This window comes from Falco peregrinus, chromosome W (assembly GCF_023634155.1).
Source record: "Falco peregrinus isolate bFalPer1 chromosome W, bFalPer1.pri, whole genome shotgun sequence".
NCBI lineage: Eukaryota > Metazoa > Chordata > Aves > Falconiformes > Falconidae > Falco > Falco peregrinus.
Window position 1 is genome coordinate 18,868,424 of NC_073743.1, and position 23,339 is coordinate 18,891,762.

The 23,339-nt window shown below is 44.6% G+C and overlaps 1 protein-coding gene across 1 annotated transcript in view; it reads right to left on the reverse strand.

The window, feature by feature from the left end:
- The window catches only part of LOXHD1 (lipoxygenase homology PLAT domains 1), a 148,076-nt gene extending 125,074 nt beyond the window's left edge, over positions 1 to 23,002 (reverse strand). The window contains 4 exon segments of the mRNA XM_055792714.1: positions 1,093 to 1,241; positions 8,984 to 9,082; positions 20,231 to 20,415; positions 22,605 to 23,002. Coding sequence (XP_055648689.1) covers positions 1,093 to 1,241; positions 8,984 to 9,082; positions 20,231 to 20,415; positions 22,605 to 23,002 — 831 coding nt within the window.
- Positions 23,003 to 23,339: the final 337 nt, after the last annotated feature.

Sequence of the window (23,339 nt, forward strand, 5' to 3'; positions counted from 1 at the left end):
ACTTCAGGCTTTGGGACTTAAGCAACCTAACCATCAAAAATCATGGCAGGCAGACTTCATCTGTAAGGTGAGAATGTGGCTCCTTTTCCAAGGTTTCCATCCCCCTACACCATTTATTACAGGGGGCACAACATCCCTCTCTTTCATCTGCTGCATTTTCCATGGACAACCGACACCATAACTCTTAGTGCAGCATATGGTGATGGTGGGAGAGCATGTGCTAATGTTTGCATTTCTAATACATCAAACCACCCTGTTATCTAGGATTTACAAGTTTGGGGTCAGATCTTCAGTGGATTAAAGCCAGCTGGGTTGAACTACACCAGCAGAGAAAAGAAAATGGGATTAGAGGAAAGAGCCATCGATTTGACCTTTTAAAATATTCCTTCAACCATTTCCCTAAAAGCTGCAATACCTTCACACTTTAGAGCAGGAGATTAAAATGAGGAGGAAAGTGGAAGAAAGGGATCTTTGTGGCAGGTATCTCTTGCTGTGCCAATGATAAATCACTTAAATTTGGCCAAGCTGTAAGTCTTTGCAAATTTCCAGCGTGAACAGACTCAACAGATATTTCTCAGACTCTGGTATCTTTACCATCTTGTTAATGAGTTAAGTCAACAGAGTGAGAGGGGGCTTGTAGGCTCCAGCTTGGAGCATTCCCCCTCATCTGTCAAAGAAACTGCAGTCACTGAGACAGAAGTATTAGAGCAGGCAAATTCAAGTCTTTAACAACCACATTTTCTCACTTCCACATTTGCCTGAGATACTCAACGACTTACCCTAACCCAGAGTGTCCCTCATTTCCTACCTACCCAATGTGAATCTGCTGCACCTGGTTGAGATGCACTGCGCTGGTGCACACCAGGCTGCTGCCAGCGCTCCACCAGCCCCACCATGCTCTGCAGAAAAAAGCAAACCCTAGAGAAGATATTGCTGGAAAGGTGAAAACTTGATTTGTGCCTTTCTTGGTAATGAGGTACTTGTACCACCAGCAAACATCCTTGCATTTCTCGGCATCAGACCACCAAGAGGGTAAGTGAGACATTTTGATCCCACCACATGCTTATGTTAAATGTTTCAGGAGTAACTAACCTTTGCAAGGAACCAGCCAGCAGAGCCACCCTTGTTATTATGCCCTATATTAATTTTCCTTAACCTTCCCAAATTCGGAGCATCGAGTGTGAACTTGTACTCTGCTCCCTTTTCAAAGTTGTCTTTGTCATTTTCCAGTTTCCTCACATCTGAGAAAAAAAATAAATGGAGAAAAAACAGGGAGGAAAGGGTTACTGGCACATGCATGTTTGTAAGTGAAGAAACATTTAGGAATATCACCACTGACGGAATCAAATATTCTCCAGCTACCAGCTCTCTGCAACCAGGATTCAAGGTAAAGGCAGAAGACTTTATATTCTAATAAAAAAGGTACCTTTTCTTGAGCACAAGAGACCAGGATTTTCACTCTAATGTCACAGTTACTTACAGATCTCAGAGTTTTCAGAATATATATCCAGATGGCATCTTTTTTTCATACCAACCACATTTCCCTTTTATTTTCAATGTCTTTAAAAAATCTCCAAATTGTTTAAAAAAGGCTTTGGTCGCGAGCTGTAGATTTTGACATTTCAGGACACAGGATTCTTTGCTGCATCACACAGGGAGGATTTATTTTCAAATTAGGACCCTACCAGGGCTGTTGGCTTTTCTTTATCTTGCAGGAGCTTGCCTTTATGAAAAGTATTAAAGCACTGACCACAGTTGCAACCAACGCTGTTCCCATGCGAGTGATGCTGCGAGCAGGATTGAACCCACCCAAGGCACCAGTGCAGGGGAAAGTGTCAGAGGGTAAATTCATCCCACTTACCTTAGGAAGGGGATGAATGATTTTCTAGGGGTGCTATTTCTCTGTGTAGATATGACAGAGTGCACAGACACTCAGCTCAGATTTAGACTCCCACCTGTAGAAGAATGGCTGCAGAAGCATGGCCTTAGAATCTCTGAAGATCTGCACAATCCAGGCCTGGTATTAGAATAGGCCTGTAATCAGAATTGTACTGAAGTTGCTGTGCTGAAGTTAACAAGAAAGGTAGCCTTGAGCTATTCTTGAATCCTGAGACCGAGTAATTATGTTGTGCCAACAGGCCGTGGCTGTAACAAGCTACAGCTGCTGGGAAAGCAGGTGCAGGGCCAAGAAAGATAGGGACCGGTATGGGAAAATAGGGAATAACAAACTACAAGGCTGAAGCACAGCAACACAATTAGCTACATGGATAGAATGCTTATTTTAGTCATGATAATTAGGGGTGTGAGAACCGTGCGTGTTTAGAGACTACTAACCAATTATATTTCTGCTTTACGAATATGCATGTGTATCGGTTCTATATAAGTAGTGTTAGAAACTAATAAAGTTGAGCAAGATGCATAACTCATATTGAGTGTCTTCTTGACTCCGGCGAACCCTTCTTCCAACATTTGGTGCCCGAATGATGGGAAAGCTGGTAATTGCTGGAAAAACTCTGCCTTTGCATCGCGACGGTGGCCTTTGCAAAATTGAGAGTCGCTGTGAAGAGTTCGAGCAGGAAGACGTCCGTAAGGACGGCATTGACGTCGTGCGCGGACCTGCACCGGTAAGACCGTTTTTTCCTCGATGATGGAAAGAGAAGCGGCACTCATGCTATTAACTGATATTCTTGCTAAGCGAGAGGCTAGCATGAGCACTAAGAAGCTCCATGAGCTCTGTAGGTGGGCGGCTGAAAACGGACACTTAAAAGACCCGCAATTGCTGTTTAGTGTGACTGAGTGGCGAGAGGTCGGGGATTCCCTTTGCGATGCGATCCTTAGCGGCAGCAAATCAGCCAAGGACTTGGGGATTGCCTGCCGGGAGGTCATAAACCATTTACGATCCCTGGTTGTGGAAAAAAAAAAATGGCTATGGCTGCCTCAGACCTCCTCGGTCAGGAAGCCGAGTCGCAGTCTTCCCGATTGTTTGGTCTCGGCGCTCCGTCTGCAAAAGGCATAATTGTGCCCATTAAAAAATCTGCGACCGAGCTGTTAAACCCGACACCATCTCCGGAGGTTGCCACTGCAACGGGTGCTCTGCGCCGCCCTGAAAGCTACCGAGAGCCGCCCCCCCCCCCCCCCCCCCCCGTTAGATGAGGACGAGAGTACTACGGTGGGTCCGAGTGCGCCTCTGAATGAGAACGCGGAGTCTGATAAAGAAAATGAACCCACCCCAGCTGCACCTGCCCAGATACCCCATCTCCGAACCAAGCCCTCCGACCGGCCCCTAAACCGCTTGCAGCAGCAATTGAACGAATGCCATCTGCCTACTGCCGGTCGTGATCTTCGGATCCTGACCCAGGAAGGTGTTATCCTCCACCCTGCCGCTCCCCAAAGTCGTCGGTCTGGGGTTATAAGAGACGCTATATTGGAGGGAGAGTGGCAGGCTGCTTCTGCTGTTGCTTGTCCGGTGCGGACTACTGCTTTACCTGCTGGTTCAGCAGCCGCTGTGTGGAAACCTTTTGATTGGAAATGTATGCAGCAGCTACGACAAGCCGTTACACCATATGGATTACAATCTGAACCAGTCAAACACTTGTTGACTTATTTGTTTGACTCTGAAATCATGACACCCAGCGACTGTACTTCGCTAGCCAGATTGCTTCTTACACCAGCACAGTTCCCCGCGCCCCGCCAGCGTGCCGTGCCCCGTGGCTCCACCCGCTCGCCCGCCCACCCACCGCCACGGATCCCCCCAGCTGCTGGCGAAAAGTGGAGTCCAGAGTTCGGTGTAGAGCTGCAGATCGCACCCCCACCGGTGGTAAGACCGCGTGGAGTAAATCGCGGCAGGACTCTACGCTAAATTCCTCTCTGTGAGGGGGCGGGGGGGGGGGGGGGGGGGGGGGGGCACTACAGAAGGCTGCGACGAGTAAATCGCGGCAGGGCTTCTCCGCGCTGATATCCTTTCTGTGAAAGGGGAGAGCTCTGAGAAGACCGCGATGGAATTAGACGCGGCAATTAAACTGTTAACTGACATCCTCCTTAAGAGAGGGGAGGGCGTTAAAGAGACAGAAGAGGAGACCTTAGTTCACTGGGCACGAAAAAAGAATAAGATCCCCGAGCCCGCGTTATTGTTTAGTATTGCGGAATGGAGAGAAGTGGGAAATTGCCTCTGGGGTGGCGGTCGATAGTTAACACTCTGGAAATTATGAAAGCGAAGAAAAAAAAAAAAAAAAAGTAGCGGCGGCAGCCATAGAAGCGTTGGGGAGAGATGTGGTAGAAAAGCCGGTGGAGCAGAAGGGTGATTCACCTAAGCCTTCTCTCTTGGCTACGCTTTTCGGAGTTGGGCATACTCGTCCTATGAAGGTATGTCCGCCCCTGCGTGTTCGACAGTGCCGGAGCTTTTAGATAAGACAGCGGAAAAAACAAAAGTTCCCCCTCATTCTGAAACATCATCGGATGGGTTTGAGGAAGAAGGCAGGGAGAAACCTTGTGATAACAATACAGAGAAATCCTTACAGGAGGTAATAGATAAATTAAGAAAACCAGAAAAGCGAGTTATAATGAACCTGCCTACTACTTCAATACCTGTAATTCCTCCAGTTAGCCCAACTACCCCACCGACGCTGAACTCGAGAAAAGATCCAATTCTACAGTGTTGGTCTGGTGTTATTCATAATGCTATTTTGGAGGGAGAATGGCAGCTGACCAGCTCGTTAGCTTGTCCAGTACTGATTAATAATCTTGATGCACATAATTGGGACATGATTTATGGAAGATTAATGATCAGATTTTAGCGATGGGAGTGTTGAAACCTGCTCTTCCACCTTTTATGATGATCCCTCAGATTTGGCAAATTGTTGTGATAGACTTGAAAGACTGTTCTGTCTTTTTCACGATTCCCTTACACCCTGATGACACACAAAGAGACTCATTAACGATGATTTGCAACCATTCTGATCCTGGTTGCATGGCACCGAAGCCAACAGTCCTCGAACTTGTTCACCAGAACAGCGGGCTGCCCTGAAAGTTGTATCCCGCAAGATTCAGACTGGCTGGTGTGGTCACCGAATGGTAAATCATCCGTTATCTTTTTTGGTTTGTAATGTTGCCACTTCACCTTTTGCCCATATTTTGCAATGGCAAAAGAAAAAGGGGGAAAATACGGCGATCATTTTAGAGTGGTTGTTTTTGCCATTGCAACCCAGACATCGTATTTTAAGTCATCCTGAAGCAGTAGCGGCCTTGGTGAGAAAAGGAAGAGACAGGATTCTTGAAATTGATGGGACTGAACCGGCAGATATCAGTATTCCAGTCCATGGTGATGATTATGAATGGCTTCTGAGACATTCAACAGCCATACAGGAAGCCTTGATGGGTTATACAGATGTTGTACACAACAACCGGCCAAAAGGACCTCTCTGGAAGATGTTAGAACATTATCAGTGGATTGAGAGACCGTTACGCTCAAAAAGACCAGCTGAAGGGCCAACGGTGTTTACAGATGCAGGACAAAAGATGAAGAAGGCTGCTTGTGTTTGGCAATCTGATAATCAGTGGCAGAAACAAGTGATCACCGGTGAACCACGGGACAACCTTCAAACCTTAGAACTGAAAGCAGTTGTTGAAAGGGCAAACCGTACCCTGAAGGATTATCTTCAGAGACAGAAAGTATCGCAGGACATCGATGTAACTAAAGGGTTGACTAAGGTGTTGTTTACCTTAAACTATCTCTCCCTTACGGAGGATAGAGAGGGACCACCTGTTGTTGTACATCACCAAACAGCACGAGGGAACCAAACAACTACAGTTCCTGGTTTGAATGTTCTGTATAAAAATACGGCTTCAGGTGTATGGGAAGGACCTAATCCGGTGTTATTTATCGGTCGAAGTTATTTTTGTATCTCCACAGATAAAGGACCTATATGGGTCCCTAGCAAGTTTGTGCGACCTGTATGTCAAGATCAGAAGACGGAAGAGAAGACTCAGAGCGAGCACACGGAATAAACTGTCTGTGTTGTAAGGGATATAACCTGTGGGTATTGTGCCGATGTATGCTATGTGGGGTAAAACGGTTCTGTAAGCCAAAGCTTAAATGTTAATGGTGTAAAGAGTGTATGTGTTTGATTAGTAACCGGGCATGAAAGAGAAAACATACTGCTAGTGTAATACCATGCTGATTGGAGACAGTATACATCATCAGAATCTGTGAAAGCACAGATTTGTGGGGTGGAATGGAAAAAAAAAAAAAAGGTGGAAATTGTAGGACTAAACATGTTTAAGTGGTGGACTTGGTTTACGGTCTTGATGAATTTTTTACCCATTGGCCAAAGTATTTTTGACATATTGCCTAGAACAAACATATGGGTGACATGGGCAAATATCAGGGGGTAACAGACTTTTGTTTAAGTCTGCAACAGGCAGACAACCTTTTTAGAACTTGTTTAATTGGTATTCCCCTGCAAGAGAATGAAACAAATTTTGATGGTTTTTGGAATGTTAAAGCAGTGGATCTGACTTCCAATCAGAATGGTACATGTATGAGTCCAAATGGGCAATTTGTTTGGCCTTCTATGCGTAATGCAGCGTGGCAGAAGACGGTTATTGAGAATTTGAATCGACTATATCATTTGCCATTGCAGGAGTTAGAGCTATTAGGTAGCATTACGCCCGTTAAATACGTTAACGTGACTGCAACGGGAATGCCAGAATGCAAGGTCACGGTACCACCACTTCAACCTGTAAATGGCACTGGAGTAATTTGGTTTGGTGAACCGTGGCGACTGTGGCTAGCACGACAAGGTGAATGGGAGTTTGATACAAGGTTTCAAAATTTAACCGGTTCACCTAATTGGGGTGAACTGAAAGCTGGAGGCTTACATGTAAATGTATCAGGGGGCTATCAGTTGCCACTGGGAGTCTTTTTGATATGTGGAGATAGAGCATGGCCAGGGATTCCTTTGAATCCTGTTGGTGGACCATGTTATTTAGGGTGTTTAACTTTGTTTGCTCCACGTATGAAAGACTTATTGAAAATGACTCCACAATTTCATAGATCACGGAGGGCACTGCGCACCTTTGATGAAACATGTAATGACCGAGTTGATCTGCAGTCTGTAACAACAAATGTCTTAGCCTCCATATTTATGCCAGGAGCAATGACTGCATTAAACACTAAGAATATACAAAGGTTAGCGTGTTGGGGAGAGAAGCAATTTAATCTTACATCACAGATTTTAAGTTCGTTATCGCTTGACGTAGATAGTGTTAGGCATGCTACGTTACAAAATAGAGCTGCAGTAGATTTTTTGTTATTAGCACATGGACACGGTTGTGAGGATTTTGAAGGGATGTGTTGTGTGAACCTTTCTGATCATTCCATACCTATCCACAAGAAGTTGTCACAACTGCAGGGAAACATGAAGCATATTCTTGCTGACGATAATCCCTTTGATGAATGGTTGAGAGAATTGGGCATAACAGGTTGGTTAAAGACGTTATTGATGGAAGGAATACGCTTTTTTATAATCATTATTGTAATGCTTTTAGTTTTTAGCTGTGTTTTTTCTTGTTTAAAGAGAGTAGTTTTTAACATAACCAATCAGGCCTGACTTGTGCAAAAGAAAAAGGGGGAATTGTAGAAGAATGGCTGCAGAAGCATGGCCTTAGAATCTCTGAAGATCTGCACAGTCCAGGCCTGGTATTAAAATAAGCCTGTAATCAGAATTGTGCTGAAGTTGCTGTGCTGAAGTTAACAAGAAAGGTAGCCTTGAGCTATTCTTGAATCCTGAGACCAAGTAATTATGTTGTGCCAACAGGCCGTGGCTGTAATAAGATACAGCTGCTGGGAAAGCAGGTGCAGGGCCAAGAAAGATAGGGACCGGTATGGGAAAATAGGGAATAACAAACTACAAGGCTGAAGCACAGCAACACAATTAGCTACATGGATAGAATGCTTATTTTAGTCATGATAATTAGGGGTGTGAGAACCGCGCGTGTTTAGAGACTACTAACCAATTATATTTCTGCTTTACGAATATGCATGTGTATCGGTTCTATATAAGTAGTGTTAGAAACTAATAAAGTTGAGCAAGATGCATAACTCATATTGAGCGTCTTCTTGACTCCGGCGAACCCTTCTTCCAACACCCACCTTCAGATTTCTCCAGTCAGATCAGATGAATCCCCTTGTAAAAGCCTGGAGAATTAATCAAGGATGAGACCTATCCACTAGGTTTCATAATCTGTTCAAGGATACTTGGCAGAGATCATATCATTATTTCTTGAATTTGACATGATACATGCAATACAGAAGAGAGAGAGTATTTGCTCTCTGGGTCTCCAGGAATATCCACCTACTTTCCTCTATAGCATGACCCAGGGAATTTGATCTGGACACATCTTTTATTATTATTCAGTTTAAAATATTAAAAAATAAATTAATTTAAGTTCCTAGACCACTGTTGTAGTACAATCTACATTTAAAAAGAAAAAAAAGCTACCACCATTAATTTAAAGCCAGCTAATATAAACCTTGGTTAGATTATCTTTCTAAATGGGCAAGGAGGCTCACCCACAACCTCTGCATGCTGAAAGGACAGCATTATCCATCTGGGGATGCAGAAAGATGGGACATGCAGCTCTCACTGCATGCACTATAAATGCACAGTGGTGTTGGATCCCCCAGCAGATCGGCACTTACTGCACTGGTTTATGCTGGTGGTTTATGCTTCGTTTTCCCAGGGTTTGAGGTTTTTGGTGGTAGATAACTTCAGTCACACTCACAGCCCAGCCACGACTACCACTCTGCAGACACAGCTTCCAGAACCTGTGGATGCGAGAAACCCCAGAGCTAACAATATCATTTGTTGTGCCTTTCAGTCAGCCAAATTATTCTGCATTTGCCAGATTGGTGTTGCGTGTTGTTCAGATCGCAGGCTTGCAGTGCAGGAAGAAATATTTTAGGAAATGATTTGCATTTGAATACCTGTGTCTCCTTTCTCACCGAAGATATTAATGAAGACATCCACATCCGTTCCACTGCCGCTAATGTCGCCAGTAAAAACTCAGACCATGTATTTGTTGACTGCAAGTAGAGAGGCAGAAACCCCACACGTTAATAACTCAATGGTGTGATACAAAACATCATAGTACAAACCAATGCAGGCTGTGCTGATGCTGTCTTGAAAGCACATCTGAACCATGGCTCCCGGTACACTGACCCACTCCTCCATAAGAGGAATAAAACCGTAGGCAGAGCTCCAACACTGCGTATTCACTGCCCTGGGCAAGAGGAACAGGTCACTCAGTTCCTGGCCTTGACATTGAAAGCTGAAATAGATGAGAAGAAGGTGCAAATTTTGATCTTGATACATGGCCATTAAATGAACTCAGACCTACACACCAGCCTTGCTTTTTCAAAACACCAATGAGTTACTGAGCCAGCCATCTGCCCCAGCTCAGGCTTGACCCCTCTGGCCCGAATGGTAGCCTGGAGCTATTTTTTGCAGCTTAACTTATATTAAGCCTGGCTGGTGACAAGTATTTTGAGGAAATGTCAGTCACACTGCACATGCACAAAGATATGAAGGTGACCACCCTGCTACTCTGCTCAATTTATAAATAAACAAACAAACAAATAAATAAATAAAGGCAGTCCTTTCCATTTAATGGAGAAACAGGAGTAAAGCCCAGGATCTGTGACATGGTGAAGCTACATCATGTGTGGCACCAAGCAATGTGAAAATCATGTGGGTGAGCCACACCACAAACATTTCACACATCATGCCAGTCAGTTTGAGAAGCAAGTTCTTCAGAGGGATCAGGATGGGACCCACTTGGTTCCAAAGGACAGCAAGGGTGAGCTCAGATTCTTCTGAAACCAATGAGAAAACTCCCATGGACTTCAAGGTGACTATTTGGGGCAAACATGAGCAACTTTCAAAATCTACCCCTGAAGTCTACCTGGCTACCTTGTTCCTCCAAGCAAACTCAGCCACGACAAATGTCTAGTGCCATATCCACTAGGCAAAACCAGTGCTGCAGGCAGACAGCAAGACACAAAACAAAACTGATGAAGATTAATGCAAATCTACTACTGCACAGTACATGATGTCATATATGTCCCCAACAAAGTATCTGTTATACCCTGTATTACTGAGCCCTGCCTAGCTGGTACTGAAAGCTCTGTGCCACATCACCTCTTTATTTCTGAGCCCTGGGCACGCTCCTTCTGCAAAAGGCACAAATGCACAGGCCACCTCACACATACCTCCCTTGCAAAAATAAAACTTTTTACACCATGACCCACGGTGAGCAACTTTTTCCCGTTGGTAGGCACAAAGTTAGGGGAGAAACTTGTCTAGGCTTCCCAGCCAACAGCAGAAATTAACTCCCTTGGGAGCTACAGACCATAACAAACCCTGGCTTACTACTCCCAGAGCAAGTCACCTGCCTCCTCCACCATAATCAGTGTATATTAAAAATTATTCTAAAAGACAGCAGACACTCTGATGCACGTGCTCCCGCTGAGGCAGAGGATGTGATAGCAAGCATTTGAGAAGCTGTTGTTGGACCATCCTCTGAATTATAAAGATGCACTCAGCTTCCGGGATGAGGAGTACAAGGGCAGAGCCCAAACGAGGGAAAATCACATGTCACAGTTTAAAGATTGTACTCTGAAAAGGCTAAAAATCGAGCTGACATTCTTGGCACCCCATCACAAAACATGCCATTACAAATAAAATAATAATGATAAAAGTGCAATAAATACTAAATAACAAGAAAGAGGAGGACAGAGCCAGGCTCAGACAAGGGGGAGAATGCCTTAGTGTTCCTCTTTAACTCTTTTGCTTCAGTTCATAGAGCTCTAACAACTTGCTAGAGATACGGCAACACCAAAGGATTTCATTTGCATTAGCCAAGGATGGAGACAGTGAAATTTACAGCTCCCATTTGGCCACTAAGCTGCTGGAACTAAAAGTGACCTATTGTACATTGGAATCTTTAATCACAGACCACATTTGCTCCTTGCACCTCCTCTAGAATATTTATTCTGATGTCAGTGTTTAATTTTCCACTCTGCTTTTCCAGGGCCAGAAGAACCCGACGGGATAAAAGGATCCACAAGAGGACAAGTATCAACAGCTGAACTTAGATTACCCTTGTAGGATCAGGCTTTACGCCTCTGAAGTACAGACCAGAAGGATGCCTGAGCACATGCCTGAACACCAAGAAGGACATGTAGAGAGCGAGTCCATGAAGAGCAATCAGCAGCAGTCACTCAGAGTGGGGCAGGTAGGGCACCTTACATAGCTTCTGCAGAAATATGTCTGGTCAGCAAGAAAAACATGAGTCAAATTATTTTCCACAACAAACACCTTAAAAGGTTTCACAACATGGCTGTATTTCAAATCTAAGGTATATCATGATATCATTTTGACAACCTGCTTGGAACACCAAGTGATGCCAAGGGCTCTCTACACACATGACGTTGCTGTCAGCATCAGCACAGAGACCCCCATGGCAGAGCTGGTTCCCGAGCCCACAGAGATGGGCAATGCATTGGGTTATCATTTTGGGCTGGTTGCACTGTGCTGCAAAGGTTTTATCTTGTCCCCTAAAATACCAGCGAGGCTGGGGCGCCTGGCATGTGCTGGCATGCCTCTTCTCTGTGCTCCTTACAGAAGTGCTTCTATAGGCAAAGGTACTCCAAGAGCACTAGTGGTCCTTGGTTTAGGTCACAGCACATGCCTGCTCCATGGACCACAGGATCACGCCTAGTGTGTGCTCACCAGGTTTTCCCCTTAATTTTTTTCACATGTTCCCAACTCTGAAACCATGCACTCAAGCCAGTCCCTATTCCTGCCCCATCCAGCTCTGCATGCAGGACAGTTTTAGTTCCTTCACCTTCAGGAAGCAAACAGGATCAATCCTGAGCCATGCTGAATTTTTGCCAGCTGCTCTCTCCCTCTCGAAGCAATTCAACATTCAGCTCCAGCAGAGAGAGTAGCTCTTCATTCTGCTCAGGGGTCCTTCTGTGCTTCACACATCAGCACATCTTACAGAAATACATGATGGATGTGCAAATTTAAATAGAAAGGGATGCTACATCTCAAAAAGGCAGCGAGGATTCAGCTGCTAGAAGCATGCAGGAAAAGGCTCTCATTGCAGCCAGGCAGAGATCTGGCTGAAGTCAAGCACCCCTCATTTTAAGCATGGCTGGATGTTGTTCCCTATTCTGTAAGCCCTTAATCATGCATTATTTAAAACAGTAACATCATCTTTTCAAAAATACCCACTTGACTTTTTTTTTTTTTTTTTTTTTTTTTTTTTCAATCTCAATACATGGCTCTGAGTTTATCTGCAAAACAGAGATCAAGACGTTGCCTGGATATTTTTTTCTGAATGCTTTTGCTAGCACTGGGAACATGCAAAATGCTAATGTACAGCTGGTAAAAGCTGTGACTCCATCTAGCAGCACAGGCTCGCTGCAGCACAGCGCAGAGAGGGGAGCTTTCCTACAAGTGAAATTAGCAGCTTCAGAGGCACGAACTGCAAGATACCAAGAGCAGAGCAGCTAACAAAAAATCAGTAGCAAGAGCAGCAACTATTTTCTGCTGTCTTTTCTCTTCCCATTGCAATACGCAAGTGCAAATGTCCTATGCAGTTACAGCACCTTCTTTTTCTTTAACATTGGGTGTCTGCTTCGTTAGATACAGTTCGGCTCCCCTTGACATCTCCCATCCAATGCACTAACACACGCAAAGCTGTCCCAAGAAGGCATTTGGGTATATTGCCAGGATGCCATCTCTGGGAAGCAGTAGGGTGGCACTGGCTGATATGACCCTGTAAAGCAGGGGTCCTCAAAATTTTAAACAGGGGGCCAGCACATGGATGAAGTGGCAGGAATTCATCTGCAGCTGCTTGGTTTCCCCCCCCAACCCCTGGCGGGGGGTTGGGGGGTGGCAGGGGGGTTCTGTAAATACCAGGGGCCAGATTGAGGACCCTGGGGGGCTGTATCCAGCCAGTGGGCTGTAGCTTGAGGACCCCTGCTGTAGAGGAATGAAGCTGGGTTAATTAATATTGATAACATACAGCTATGGGCTGGCTTCAGGGGCAGTGGGTTGGCTGATGTAGATAAGGTGCAGCTGTGGCTGGTTCTGTTAAGTGGTTGGGCAGCCAAGAAAGAGAGAGCATACCCTGGATGAGAAGAAGGCAGCAGAGGGACTGGCATGAAGAGTATGTAGGTATGTGATGGTAAAAGACCTTATTGCAGCCAGCTAGTTTGGAGAATGCTGTGACAAATGGTGTCCCGTGTGAGGCCCTTCAGATTATGAGACAATGTAATGAGCGGTGATGGCTGTGCTGGGGGATGTTTGAAGTTTTGAACAGTGATGGTGGCGCCCAATGTAGCAGAGACAGGTGGGGAGAGCCTGTGATCCAGATCATGTTGAGATAGGTGGGAAGAGCCTGGGGATCTGGATCAGACACTGGTAAAGGTGAGCTGTTGGATCAAAGAGAAGGAAGCCTGACTGCCGTGGAGTGAAGAGACTGAGGGTAACAGGCAATAGTGGCAGAGTACACAGCCAGATGTGGCAGCAGCCTGCAGCGGTGGTGGGTCCAGCTAGACAATGGTGATGGCTGTGCCGGGGGAAGGTGCGGGAGCAGCGTGGTGCCACGGGTAGCTCCCACCTTTGCTACTGCTGCTCAGCCTGGTGGTATTCTTGCTGGTGTTTATTGTGCTTGTTGAAGGTATCTCCATTTGTAGAAGAAATAGGCAACCACAAGGATGTTAAGAAGTTTTCCAGGACACAGAATGATGTGTTAGTGCTGTATTCTAGATCTACTGCTGCTGAAAGCTCACTCAGGTTACTGTCCAGTGTGACCCAGGAGGTGAAAAAGATGACATGCTATATGCTCATTAGAATTTCCCTCTGATGAAATCAAAATCCCAGATTTCAAGAAAGCAGATGGGAAGAAAGGTGATCAGCCCCAAGATAAAATTGAAGAAGGAATATGTGTATAAGTTCAGGGACAAATTGTCTCGACTGTATGAAAAGTTTATTTGTGAAAAAGTTGTGATGATTGTTAAATAAGGCATGAAATATTAAAAAGGAAAAAAAAGTTTAGGGACAAGTTGGCCGGACTGTATGAAAAGTTTATTTGTAAAAAGTTTGTGATGATTGGTAAAAACATGAGGTATAAATTGTTAAAAAGAAAAAAAAAAGGGGGGGGGGGAAACTGTAGAGGAATGAAGCTGACAAAATGCATGGACACATCCCAGCCAAATCCTTCCGCCTGCAAGCTGCAGCTGACTGTTCAGCAATGTGATATTCATCTGTTAATGCCATTTATTTAGCAATATGGTATCATGGTCACCTGAAACGCCATAGGATGGAATTGCCTAAAAAAAAATCTTGTACCTGATGTTATTTGGGGCATTAGATAGGGTGTTTAAGCACAAGCTGCTGAGTTTGTAGCAGCAGGAGCACCAGATTTGGGCAGGAAAAGTCAGCTGTGCTTCATTACCTGGAGTTATCACCTCCTGCAGGGCACAGAATTTCCTGCTAGACATCCCAGCCTACCCCCCCGTGTGCATGGCAGCAGTGGAGCAGGATAGCAGCACAGCATCCAACATCTAAGAAATGTCACAGCCTTCAGAAGCAAAACACGCTGGGTTAAAAGCAAAGAACTAAGTCATAGGCAGCAATGAATTCTTCTCATAAGGCAACTTTTAGCAATTATCCTTCTGTTTTCACGGTGCTCTCAAGGGTGGCAACGTTGAAGATCCATCCTGTATTGCTCAGCACTGAGCAGGCAGATTTCAGAAGGGAGTGGGGACAGGATGGATAGGCAAGAGGCACCACTACTGTCTCTGAATTGCTGCTGGCAAAGAAATACATTTGTGGTTAGTGTGAAAAATGAGAAGAATTGTTGCTGGAGTGAGAGGTGGGGGGCTGGATCCACAGGCAAGTTGCAGTTTTGACCTGAGTCTGCCACTGCTTTTTTTGCATGAGCTCAGGAAGGTGGCTTAACATCCATATGCCTCGGTTCTTCATTGTCAGATCAAGTCAATCATTCCAGCCCACCAGAAACTGTCTGGAAAAATCTCTTCTTGATGGAAAATGCTGACTTGTCAAAATGGAAGCTCCTCAATATCACTTCTGACAACATATTCTACAGTGACAGCTAGAGTTCTTGGTCAGAGCAATCTTCAAAGGTCAGACAGCTATGGTTAAAGCACAAAGCTGGGATGTGGCCTCCCAACACGCTTGATTCATAGCAAGCATCTTAATTTAGTTCTTGTTGTTCCTGGGAGAGCGCTCATCCTACCAGGCTAACACCGCCTCTTCCTAGACGAGCTTCTCCCGACCTTCTGGTGCAGATGCCTTACTGCATCTCCACACACAGCCCTGTCTCTGGAGTCTCTGCAAGCACTGCAGAGAAGAAAACTTGCCCAGCCTTAATCATCACACCTCTCCCTACTGCAATAGCAGGGACCCTAGAGACAGCTATGCAGAGCAAGACATAATCAGAACCTAAAGCAACCCCTGTAAAAGCAGAGGAGCCCTGCTAAATTCACCAGGAGCTAGCTCTGCCTCAAAAGCAGAAAAAGTACAAAAGGTTGCACAAAGCAACTGCATGCAGTTAAATCCCCCCCCCAGGAAAGGGTTGATTTCAGGGCTTGAAAATAATCTCTGTTAAGAGTAATCAACAGCTATCTTTCTTAATGAGCTGTGCCTTCAGAGGTGGTGAACAGCTGCTTAAAGGGTTCAAACTGGAAATGCAGATTAAAAGCACTCCTGGGGTGCAGGGGATGATGATTAAGGAAGATCTTATGGCCAAAGAGCCAGCTGGAAATCACTCCTTGGTTCTCAACCTCATTTGCAACAGACAGGTTGGCAAGACTTGACCAAAATTTGAGAGGTTAGCATAAATTGCAGTGGCACAGGAGACTGAATTATTTTTCAGGTATCTGTGCTCTTGAACATGGTTTTAAGGACCAAGTGAGTAAGTGTTCCCTTTGCAAATGAATGTTCCTGCTTTCTCTCAGTAAAAGAGCATTTACAGAGAATTGTTTTAATTAGGGAAAGGTTTCAAAAGTAATGAAAAGCAGCCAGTGTGTGGTGGTGGTACCTAGCTGCACCTTTTTCCACTGTTCTGAGGAAAACTGGAGGTAACACTGCATAGAGCCCAACCAGTTGAACAATGATAACAGCCTGTTGTCACTGCAGACAGAAGATGACCCATGGCTAATTAACATATCATCTAACCTGACGAAACCTCAGCTTCTTTTATGAATTAGGACAAAATGTAGCCTTGCAAAACTATTCCAGTATCACACCTTGAGACACTCCTCAATCCACCTGAAGACCAAATCTCAGGACTTCCTGCTTTCCAACTGGCTGATAAAAGCTGCACCCATCACACACAGGGATGAGGAAAGACCAGGGTGTCCCACCCACAGTGGACACAGAGCAGCTCTGGGGCTGCAGACCACCAGAGACAGATGAGTGAAGTCCAGCCTAACAAAAGCCACCATGGGGTGGGAGACATAAGGGTCTGTCCACAGAGGGGCACAAGTGATTCATGACCAACCTGCAGATATCAAACTGGCTCCTGAATTCCATTTGCATCTCTGTTGGGCCAGTAGTTCTCCTTAGTGCATCTACAAACTATTATGAAGGCTCCTCTCCCCACTGCTTGGGCAGGACATCAGACACCCTCAAAGTGATCCAAAACCCACAACACTCAAAGGAAAACCAGCACCTGACTGTAGTTTTGAGCTGGTCTGTTGTATAAAGGCTCAGCCACAATCATACAATCCTAAGGCTTCATAAAGTCAAGTGAAGCAGCATAACACCAAACAATAGCCCTTCCTTGTAATTAATACCTGTAATGTAAATTAATCCATGCTGCCAATAGCAGCTGCTGGGTAAATAAGAATCTATGGCACTGTCAAAGGGCCATGGGCATACAATGCCGTAGATTTGAATACAGGGAATAGAGGATCAAACAGAAACACTTAAAATGTAACTTGTTCTCCTTGAGGAATGTGTGGCATTCAACAGGGAACCTGACAGGAGCCGTTTTTATTCAGATAAGTACATGCAATCACACAGGGATCTGCAATCACTAAGTGTTCCTGCCATCCTCAGTGGCTCTACTTGGATCATGAAATGAACTCTACTTTTGTTTTGTGTATGTCCAATTTTTCAATTATATGTTGACTGTTTTTTGGAACATACTCTTTTCTGCATTTTTTAATCACACCTCTGGGTTTTGCCTTTAAATTGACCTCTCCAAAGCTCACAGCACTGCAGGGTTTCTCTGGCTGTGCTCCTCAGCAAGAAAGAGGTTGGGTCTCCCCATAGCTTGATAGGTTTTTGTCCAAGAGCCAACAATCCCCTTCAAATATGCTTCAAATGGCTCCACAGAGCTTCAACAAAACCAAAATATGACCAAAAAATTGTTGTGGTTTTTTTTTTTTCCCCAGTCAACATCCCACAGATATCACAGAGAAGATAGATGCACATCCCAGCAGGGACCTCCAGCTCAAGAGAGGAAAGTAAATCCTCATGGCAAAGATGAGAAAGTTCTCCAGGAGAGGATCAAAAGCTGAAGATGTTGCAGGAGAAGGCACATGGAGGAGATTTGTTTGGTTACCTCCAAAAACATACCAGACTGTGCCAGCAAATGGAGCAGGAAAGCAAAGCATGAGACTAAAGTCTGTAACAAAAGTGCCCAGACAGTTTACAAAGAAGTTCAGAAAAAAGGGGAACAATGACTGAAGAAATGTGACCAAAAAGAAGAGTATGGCACTGAACACTACTAACAGGAACACAGGCTTAAGAGGGAGTAACTAATCTTTCTTTACAGGCACATAAAAGTCACCAAACCACATAATTATTCATTTGTCTAGTAGCCTAGGAAATATTAATACCCAAAGAGTAAACACTACTGTTTAATCCATTTGAATGTGGAAAAAAAAGCCACAAAAAAAAAAACCCCAAGCAAAAACCAACCAACTTTAGGGCAAATGACTCATATGTACAAAGAAAATTATGACAACCTCATTTCAGACCTTTATGGATCCAGAGGGAGCCAAATTAATTCAGGTAAGTTTTCATTTACAGTTGACAGTTCACCTCAGCAGCCTGGGAATGTTTATCTTTCATTATTTATGGTTCAAGGGGAACTGCAACCCGAGATGGCTGAGCTAACCCTCTCACAGATTCAGACCTGCCACCTGGAAGGCATCCAGCCCTTCACCCATGCCTCTGGCCTCAGCCCAGCTCCCTGCATTTATACGGATAGCAGCAGAGCATCCAGCCCACACCACTCGAAAACAGGCTTTTCTATCCAATAAAGACGATGAGAACAGATGCATTTCTGACAAATGCCTGCTTAAATCTCTTCCTTTAGAGTATAAAGGCAGAAAACAATCTTATTTGTATTTGTATAGTGAGCAGTTGACCTAGAACCCAAAACCCCTTCTGCAGAAGAGCAAGCACTCAGGACTAGCTTTTCAGTTGGTGAAATGCTAAGTTGTTCCAGCAGTTTCATAGGAGCCACACTGAGTTTTACCAGCTGAGAGTTCAGCCAACAAATCCTCTCCTGCTGAGAGGTAGGTGGAGGAAGTCACATGCACTCAGAATCTGTTCTCCCAGGCAGGAGCAATAAAAAAAATTCAGATAAACTGTTGTGCCATTTAAAGATCTATTAAGATTGAATGGTTGACTTCCTCCTCGAGGGAACCTCTTGTTAATTGTGTATTGCTCTGGCTTATCCACTACCTTCTCCAGACTCCTCCTGCCCCTCCAGTGTCCTTAACTCTTCCATTTCACAAACCAAATGAAGAAGAGAGCAGCAAAGGGCTTTGGCACACACAGCCCCAGCAGTAACTGGGTGGGTTTTTGGCAGAGCATCTCCAGGGTGGCTGCCGTAGGGGAATGAGATAATGTCTGGAGAGGTCTGCATTTTTAAAATGCTCCCACATACATTTCTTGTCAATGGATAGTATTTGTGCATGCTAACTCACATGCAGTATCCTTTAATACTTGAATCTTCACCACACTGAAACTGTTTTAGGAGGTTGTATCTTAATAGGGCAAAATGATTTAACAATTCAGGGGCAAGCAGTGTCACGATGTGTTGTTTCACTGTTCACTTCAAACAGGATCTCAATAAAAATAATACTTTGCCCTTCTAGAACATCTATCAATGCTCAAAGTGCTGTATTAAGGCTGGCAATAAATGTTTTTTTACCAAAAAAACACTCCCAAGTAGTTGCCTCAACATTAATGCAAGAAATCTATTGCTTATTCCCCAAAAGATGTGATACTAGCAAAACCACAAGTTTCCACTCTTTTGCACCAAACTGTAGCTCTCCTTCCCTACAGAGCTGTGGCTAGCAGCCGGTGTACTTCACTTTCAACACCCCAAATTAAGCTCCCAGAACAGAGCAGTGCATTGCTGAGGTCATCAGGAAAACACAACTCGCTTTCCTCATTAGCACTTGCAGTTAAACTACCAACATACCACCTGAGGCTGGTTTGCCGGCTCTGCTTTCACATCTTGATTGTCTTCCTACTCACCTTATGTGCACTATACATCACCGCATGGCCTACACACCGATATCAATTTGGGAGTACATGTCTGGTTTGCAAGCTGTCCTGGCTTCATTTCAACATAGTTAGCTTAAAACCACTCTGAAAAATAGGCACCAGTGCAATATGGATATCATACACGTACAGTAAACCAGCGTAGGATTACAGCAGGAGGGTTGGCTGGTGTATGGAAGTTTCCTGCAAGTCATCACCAGAGTCTGGAAACACTTAACTTTATACACAGGATGGCAACCACACCGCATCTTCCTATAGCACAAACCAATACCAGCTACATCTTCTGGGGAAGGATGGCTCTCATCTACATATAGCCATTTAATCTCATTTAATGTAGTCATCATGGGTCCTTCAGTATTCAACCAACAAGCAAAACTTCTCCAAACAGTGATTTATCCCACCCTAAGATGTCAGGTCTAACCTTGGCAGAAGAAATTACCCTCTGGAGGCATCTTGCATCTTCCTATTTCTCTCTCCACTGACTATAAAGATGACTCAAATTAGCTTAGACTGCACGATTACTTTTTATACAGCTGGAGTAATCTGAAAGCAACCCTGTCCTTTCTGGCAAGGTACCAGAAAGCCAAGCTTTTTGGGAAAACCCTTACTTTTGGGCACATCCATGGGATCCAGGCTGCCGATGAGGTCTCTGATGTACAGTCCATCCCCGTCCTCCTTGCTCAGCCAGTTGTTGCAGGGGAAGTAAAACCAGAGGTGAGGTCTATTCAGGTCTGTCATGATCACATGGTCAAGGAACCAGCCTGCATTCAGTCCAGTGTTGTCATGCTCAATCCTAGAGGAAGAACAACCCTCAATTTGATATTTTGATTAAGACCAGTCACTAGTGTTGCAATTTTATGGAATATTTTATATTAGACAAGGCTAGGGCAACTATACACAAAATGCCTGTTTGCACCTATCTATCCACAGTGTTTCATAGTTTTACAGGGTATTGTGAAAATACCAACCTGATATATATATATACACACACCTGTGGGCAGATATCACAGGTGCATATGTGGGCTCTTACAGCAAGGGGGTGCACAAAAACATACACACACCTGCACGCTCATTCAACATATGCTTTTGTTCACCTTGCACTGCAGATCTAAAACATAAGTGTCTCTCCTCCCGCCCTGTATACTTCCTACTCTTTTCTTACTTTGTTTTATCCATCTCTTCCCATTTTCCCAGATTTCTTTGTATTACTTACTAAATTTTCATTTTATATAGGTCAGTCATATGGTGGCTAAACATAATTATCATTTAATTTAATTTAGCAGATGAAGATAGCAAACCCCATTTACTTCTATTGGGACATAAAACCAGCCCTAAACACCTTCCATGATTGCATGTGACAGAAATACAATTCTTGGTGGGGAACATGGATAGTTATAAGCAATACTGTAGGTGATTTCATATTTCAGTTCTAATCTTAGGCAGTAAACAAGCTTTTACCACCCCTTAACTTCACCTTGATAGGAGCTTATTAATGAATAAAACATGGCAACGCTAAAACTTCTGCAGCCTGTCACTCAATTAGTACCTCATGGAGCAGGTACGGTGGTAGTAACATTGTGCAGGTACCTTATTTTCCTTATTTATCCAACTTTTTTTTTTTTTTTTACTCTGAACACATCTGTTTCACTCCTCTCAAAAGCCATGCAGCTCCTGTAACGCACATGCATCAAAAGCTACAGTCAAAAACCAGCAACCTTGTCAGCAAAGCACACGTGGTGGCCTGACAGAGCGCTAGTGTTTAAGGATGCAGGAATGTCATTCCCAGCACCGGAAAGACCTACTTTTCAATGCCCTCTTTCCTGTAAGAGGTTTTAGATTCTCTAAGTACTGATATTTAACAGACTTTTGCCCTTCTCAAGCTCTAAGAGTCCTTCCAGAAGCCAAGACTGAAGCTTTGGGTGAAATGCAATGCTGGCCCAAGCAAATGCAAACCTTGGATCACATTACATATCGCCTCCAAGAATAAAACATGACAAAGGTTTTTCAAAATCCTCAACTAAACTGCCCGTAGAGGTGAGAGCTGGGGGAGCCTGTAAGACTTTCCCATCAGCAAGTAGGTTTCAGAGGTATCTTCTGTGGAAATATTTCAAGGCAGTGCCAATGAAGCAAAAACTACATGAAGAACTCCAGCTCTTTGGGAACACCTCACCTGTGGTTCCTCAGCTCTGCTAGCCCACCCATTGGTTGCTAAAATATAGAGGTAACAGCAAAAAACACAGGGACATTTCCAGCTGCTCCCCTCCAGGGTGGCTGGAAAATGCTCATTCGGAGTGGTCATGTCAGAGCTTCATTTCACCCTTACCAACCAGTCCTTGTTGGCCAACCAAAGTGGAAGACCCTGGTGAATCTGGACCCCTGAGAATCCACCTCGATTGCTTTACAGGACCTAAATATGCTTTTCATCTCTGTTTCCCACTCCCAGAGGTGTCCTCTTCTGCCATCCTAGCCACCCAGCTGTTGCAGCACTCTCTAAACTAGCCAATTACAACAAGGTCTTTTACCACCTCATACCAGCACGCTCTTCATGCGGTCCCTCTGCTGCCATCTCCTTATCCCGCCTCATCCAGGGCATGTGTTCTGTCTGCTCTTAGTTCTTCCTGTCTCTGCTTCTTGCTCGGCTGCTCTCTCTTCATTGGCTCTCACCCACTTAGAACCAGCCACAGCTGCACCTTATCTATATCAGCCAACCTGCAGCCCCTGAAGCCAACCCACAACTGTATATTATCAATGATAATTAACCCAGCTTCATTCTACTACACTTCCCTTTTTTTTAATGTTTTTAACAATCATTACAACCTTTTTACAAATAAAATTTTCATACAGTCCTCTATGAGTCCTCTACAAATACCCTTTTTTTTTTTTATTTTTAACATTTCATACCTCATGTTTTTATCAACCATCACAAACTGTTTACAAATAAACTTTTCATACAATTCGGACAACTTGTCCCTGAACTCATACTCATATTCATTGTTCACTTTTATCTTGGGCTTTTCATCTTCTGCAGGTTGATCACCTTTCTTCTTATCTGCTTTCGCAGCATCTGGGATTTTGATTTCTTCAGAGGAGGGTTCTGATGAACATATAGTGCCTTGTCCTTTCACCTCTTGGGTCACACTGGACAGTAACCTGAGTGAGCTCTCAGCAGCAGCAGATCTAGAATACAGCACTAATAAATCATCCTGTGTCCTGAAAAACTTCTTAACATCTTTGTGGTCGCCCATTTCTTCTTCAACTGCAGACACCTTCAACGAGCACATAAACACCAGCAAGAATACCACCAGGCTGAGCAGCAGCAGCAAAGGCGAGAGCCGCCCGCAGCACCGCGCTGCTCCCGCACCTTCCCCCGGCACAGCCATCACCTCTGTCTAGCCGGACCCACTCTGGACCCGCCACCGCTGCAGGCTGCTGCCACATCTGGCTGTGTACTCTGCCACTATTGCTCATTGCCCTCAGTCTCTTCACTCCACGGCAGTCAGGCTTCCTTCTCTTTGATCCAACAGCTCACCTTTACCAGTGTCTGATCCAGATCCCCAGGCTCTTCCCACCTATCTTAACATGATCTGGATCACAGGCTATCCCCACCTGTCTCCGCCACATTGAGTCACTGCCATTAGTGTTTCAAACATCCCCCTGCACAGCCATCACCGCTTATTATACTCAGTCTCATAGCCTGAAGGTCCTCACACAGGGCAT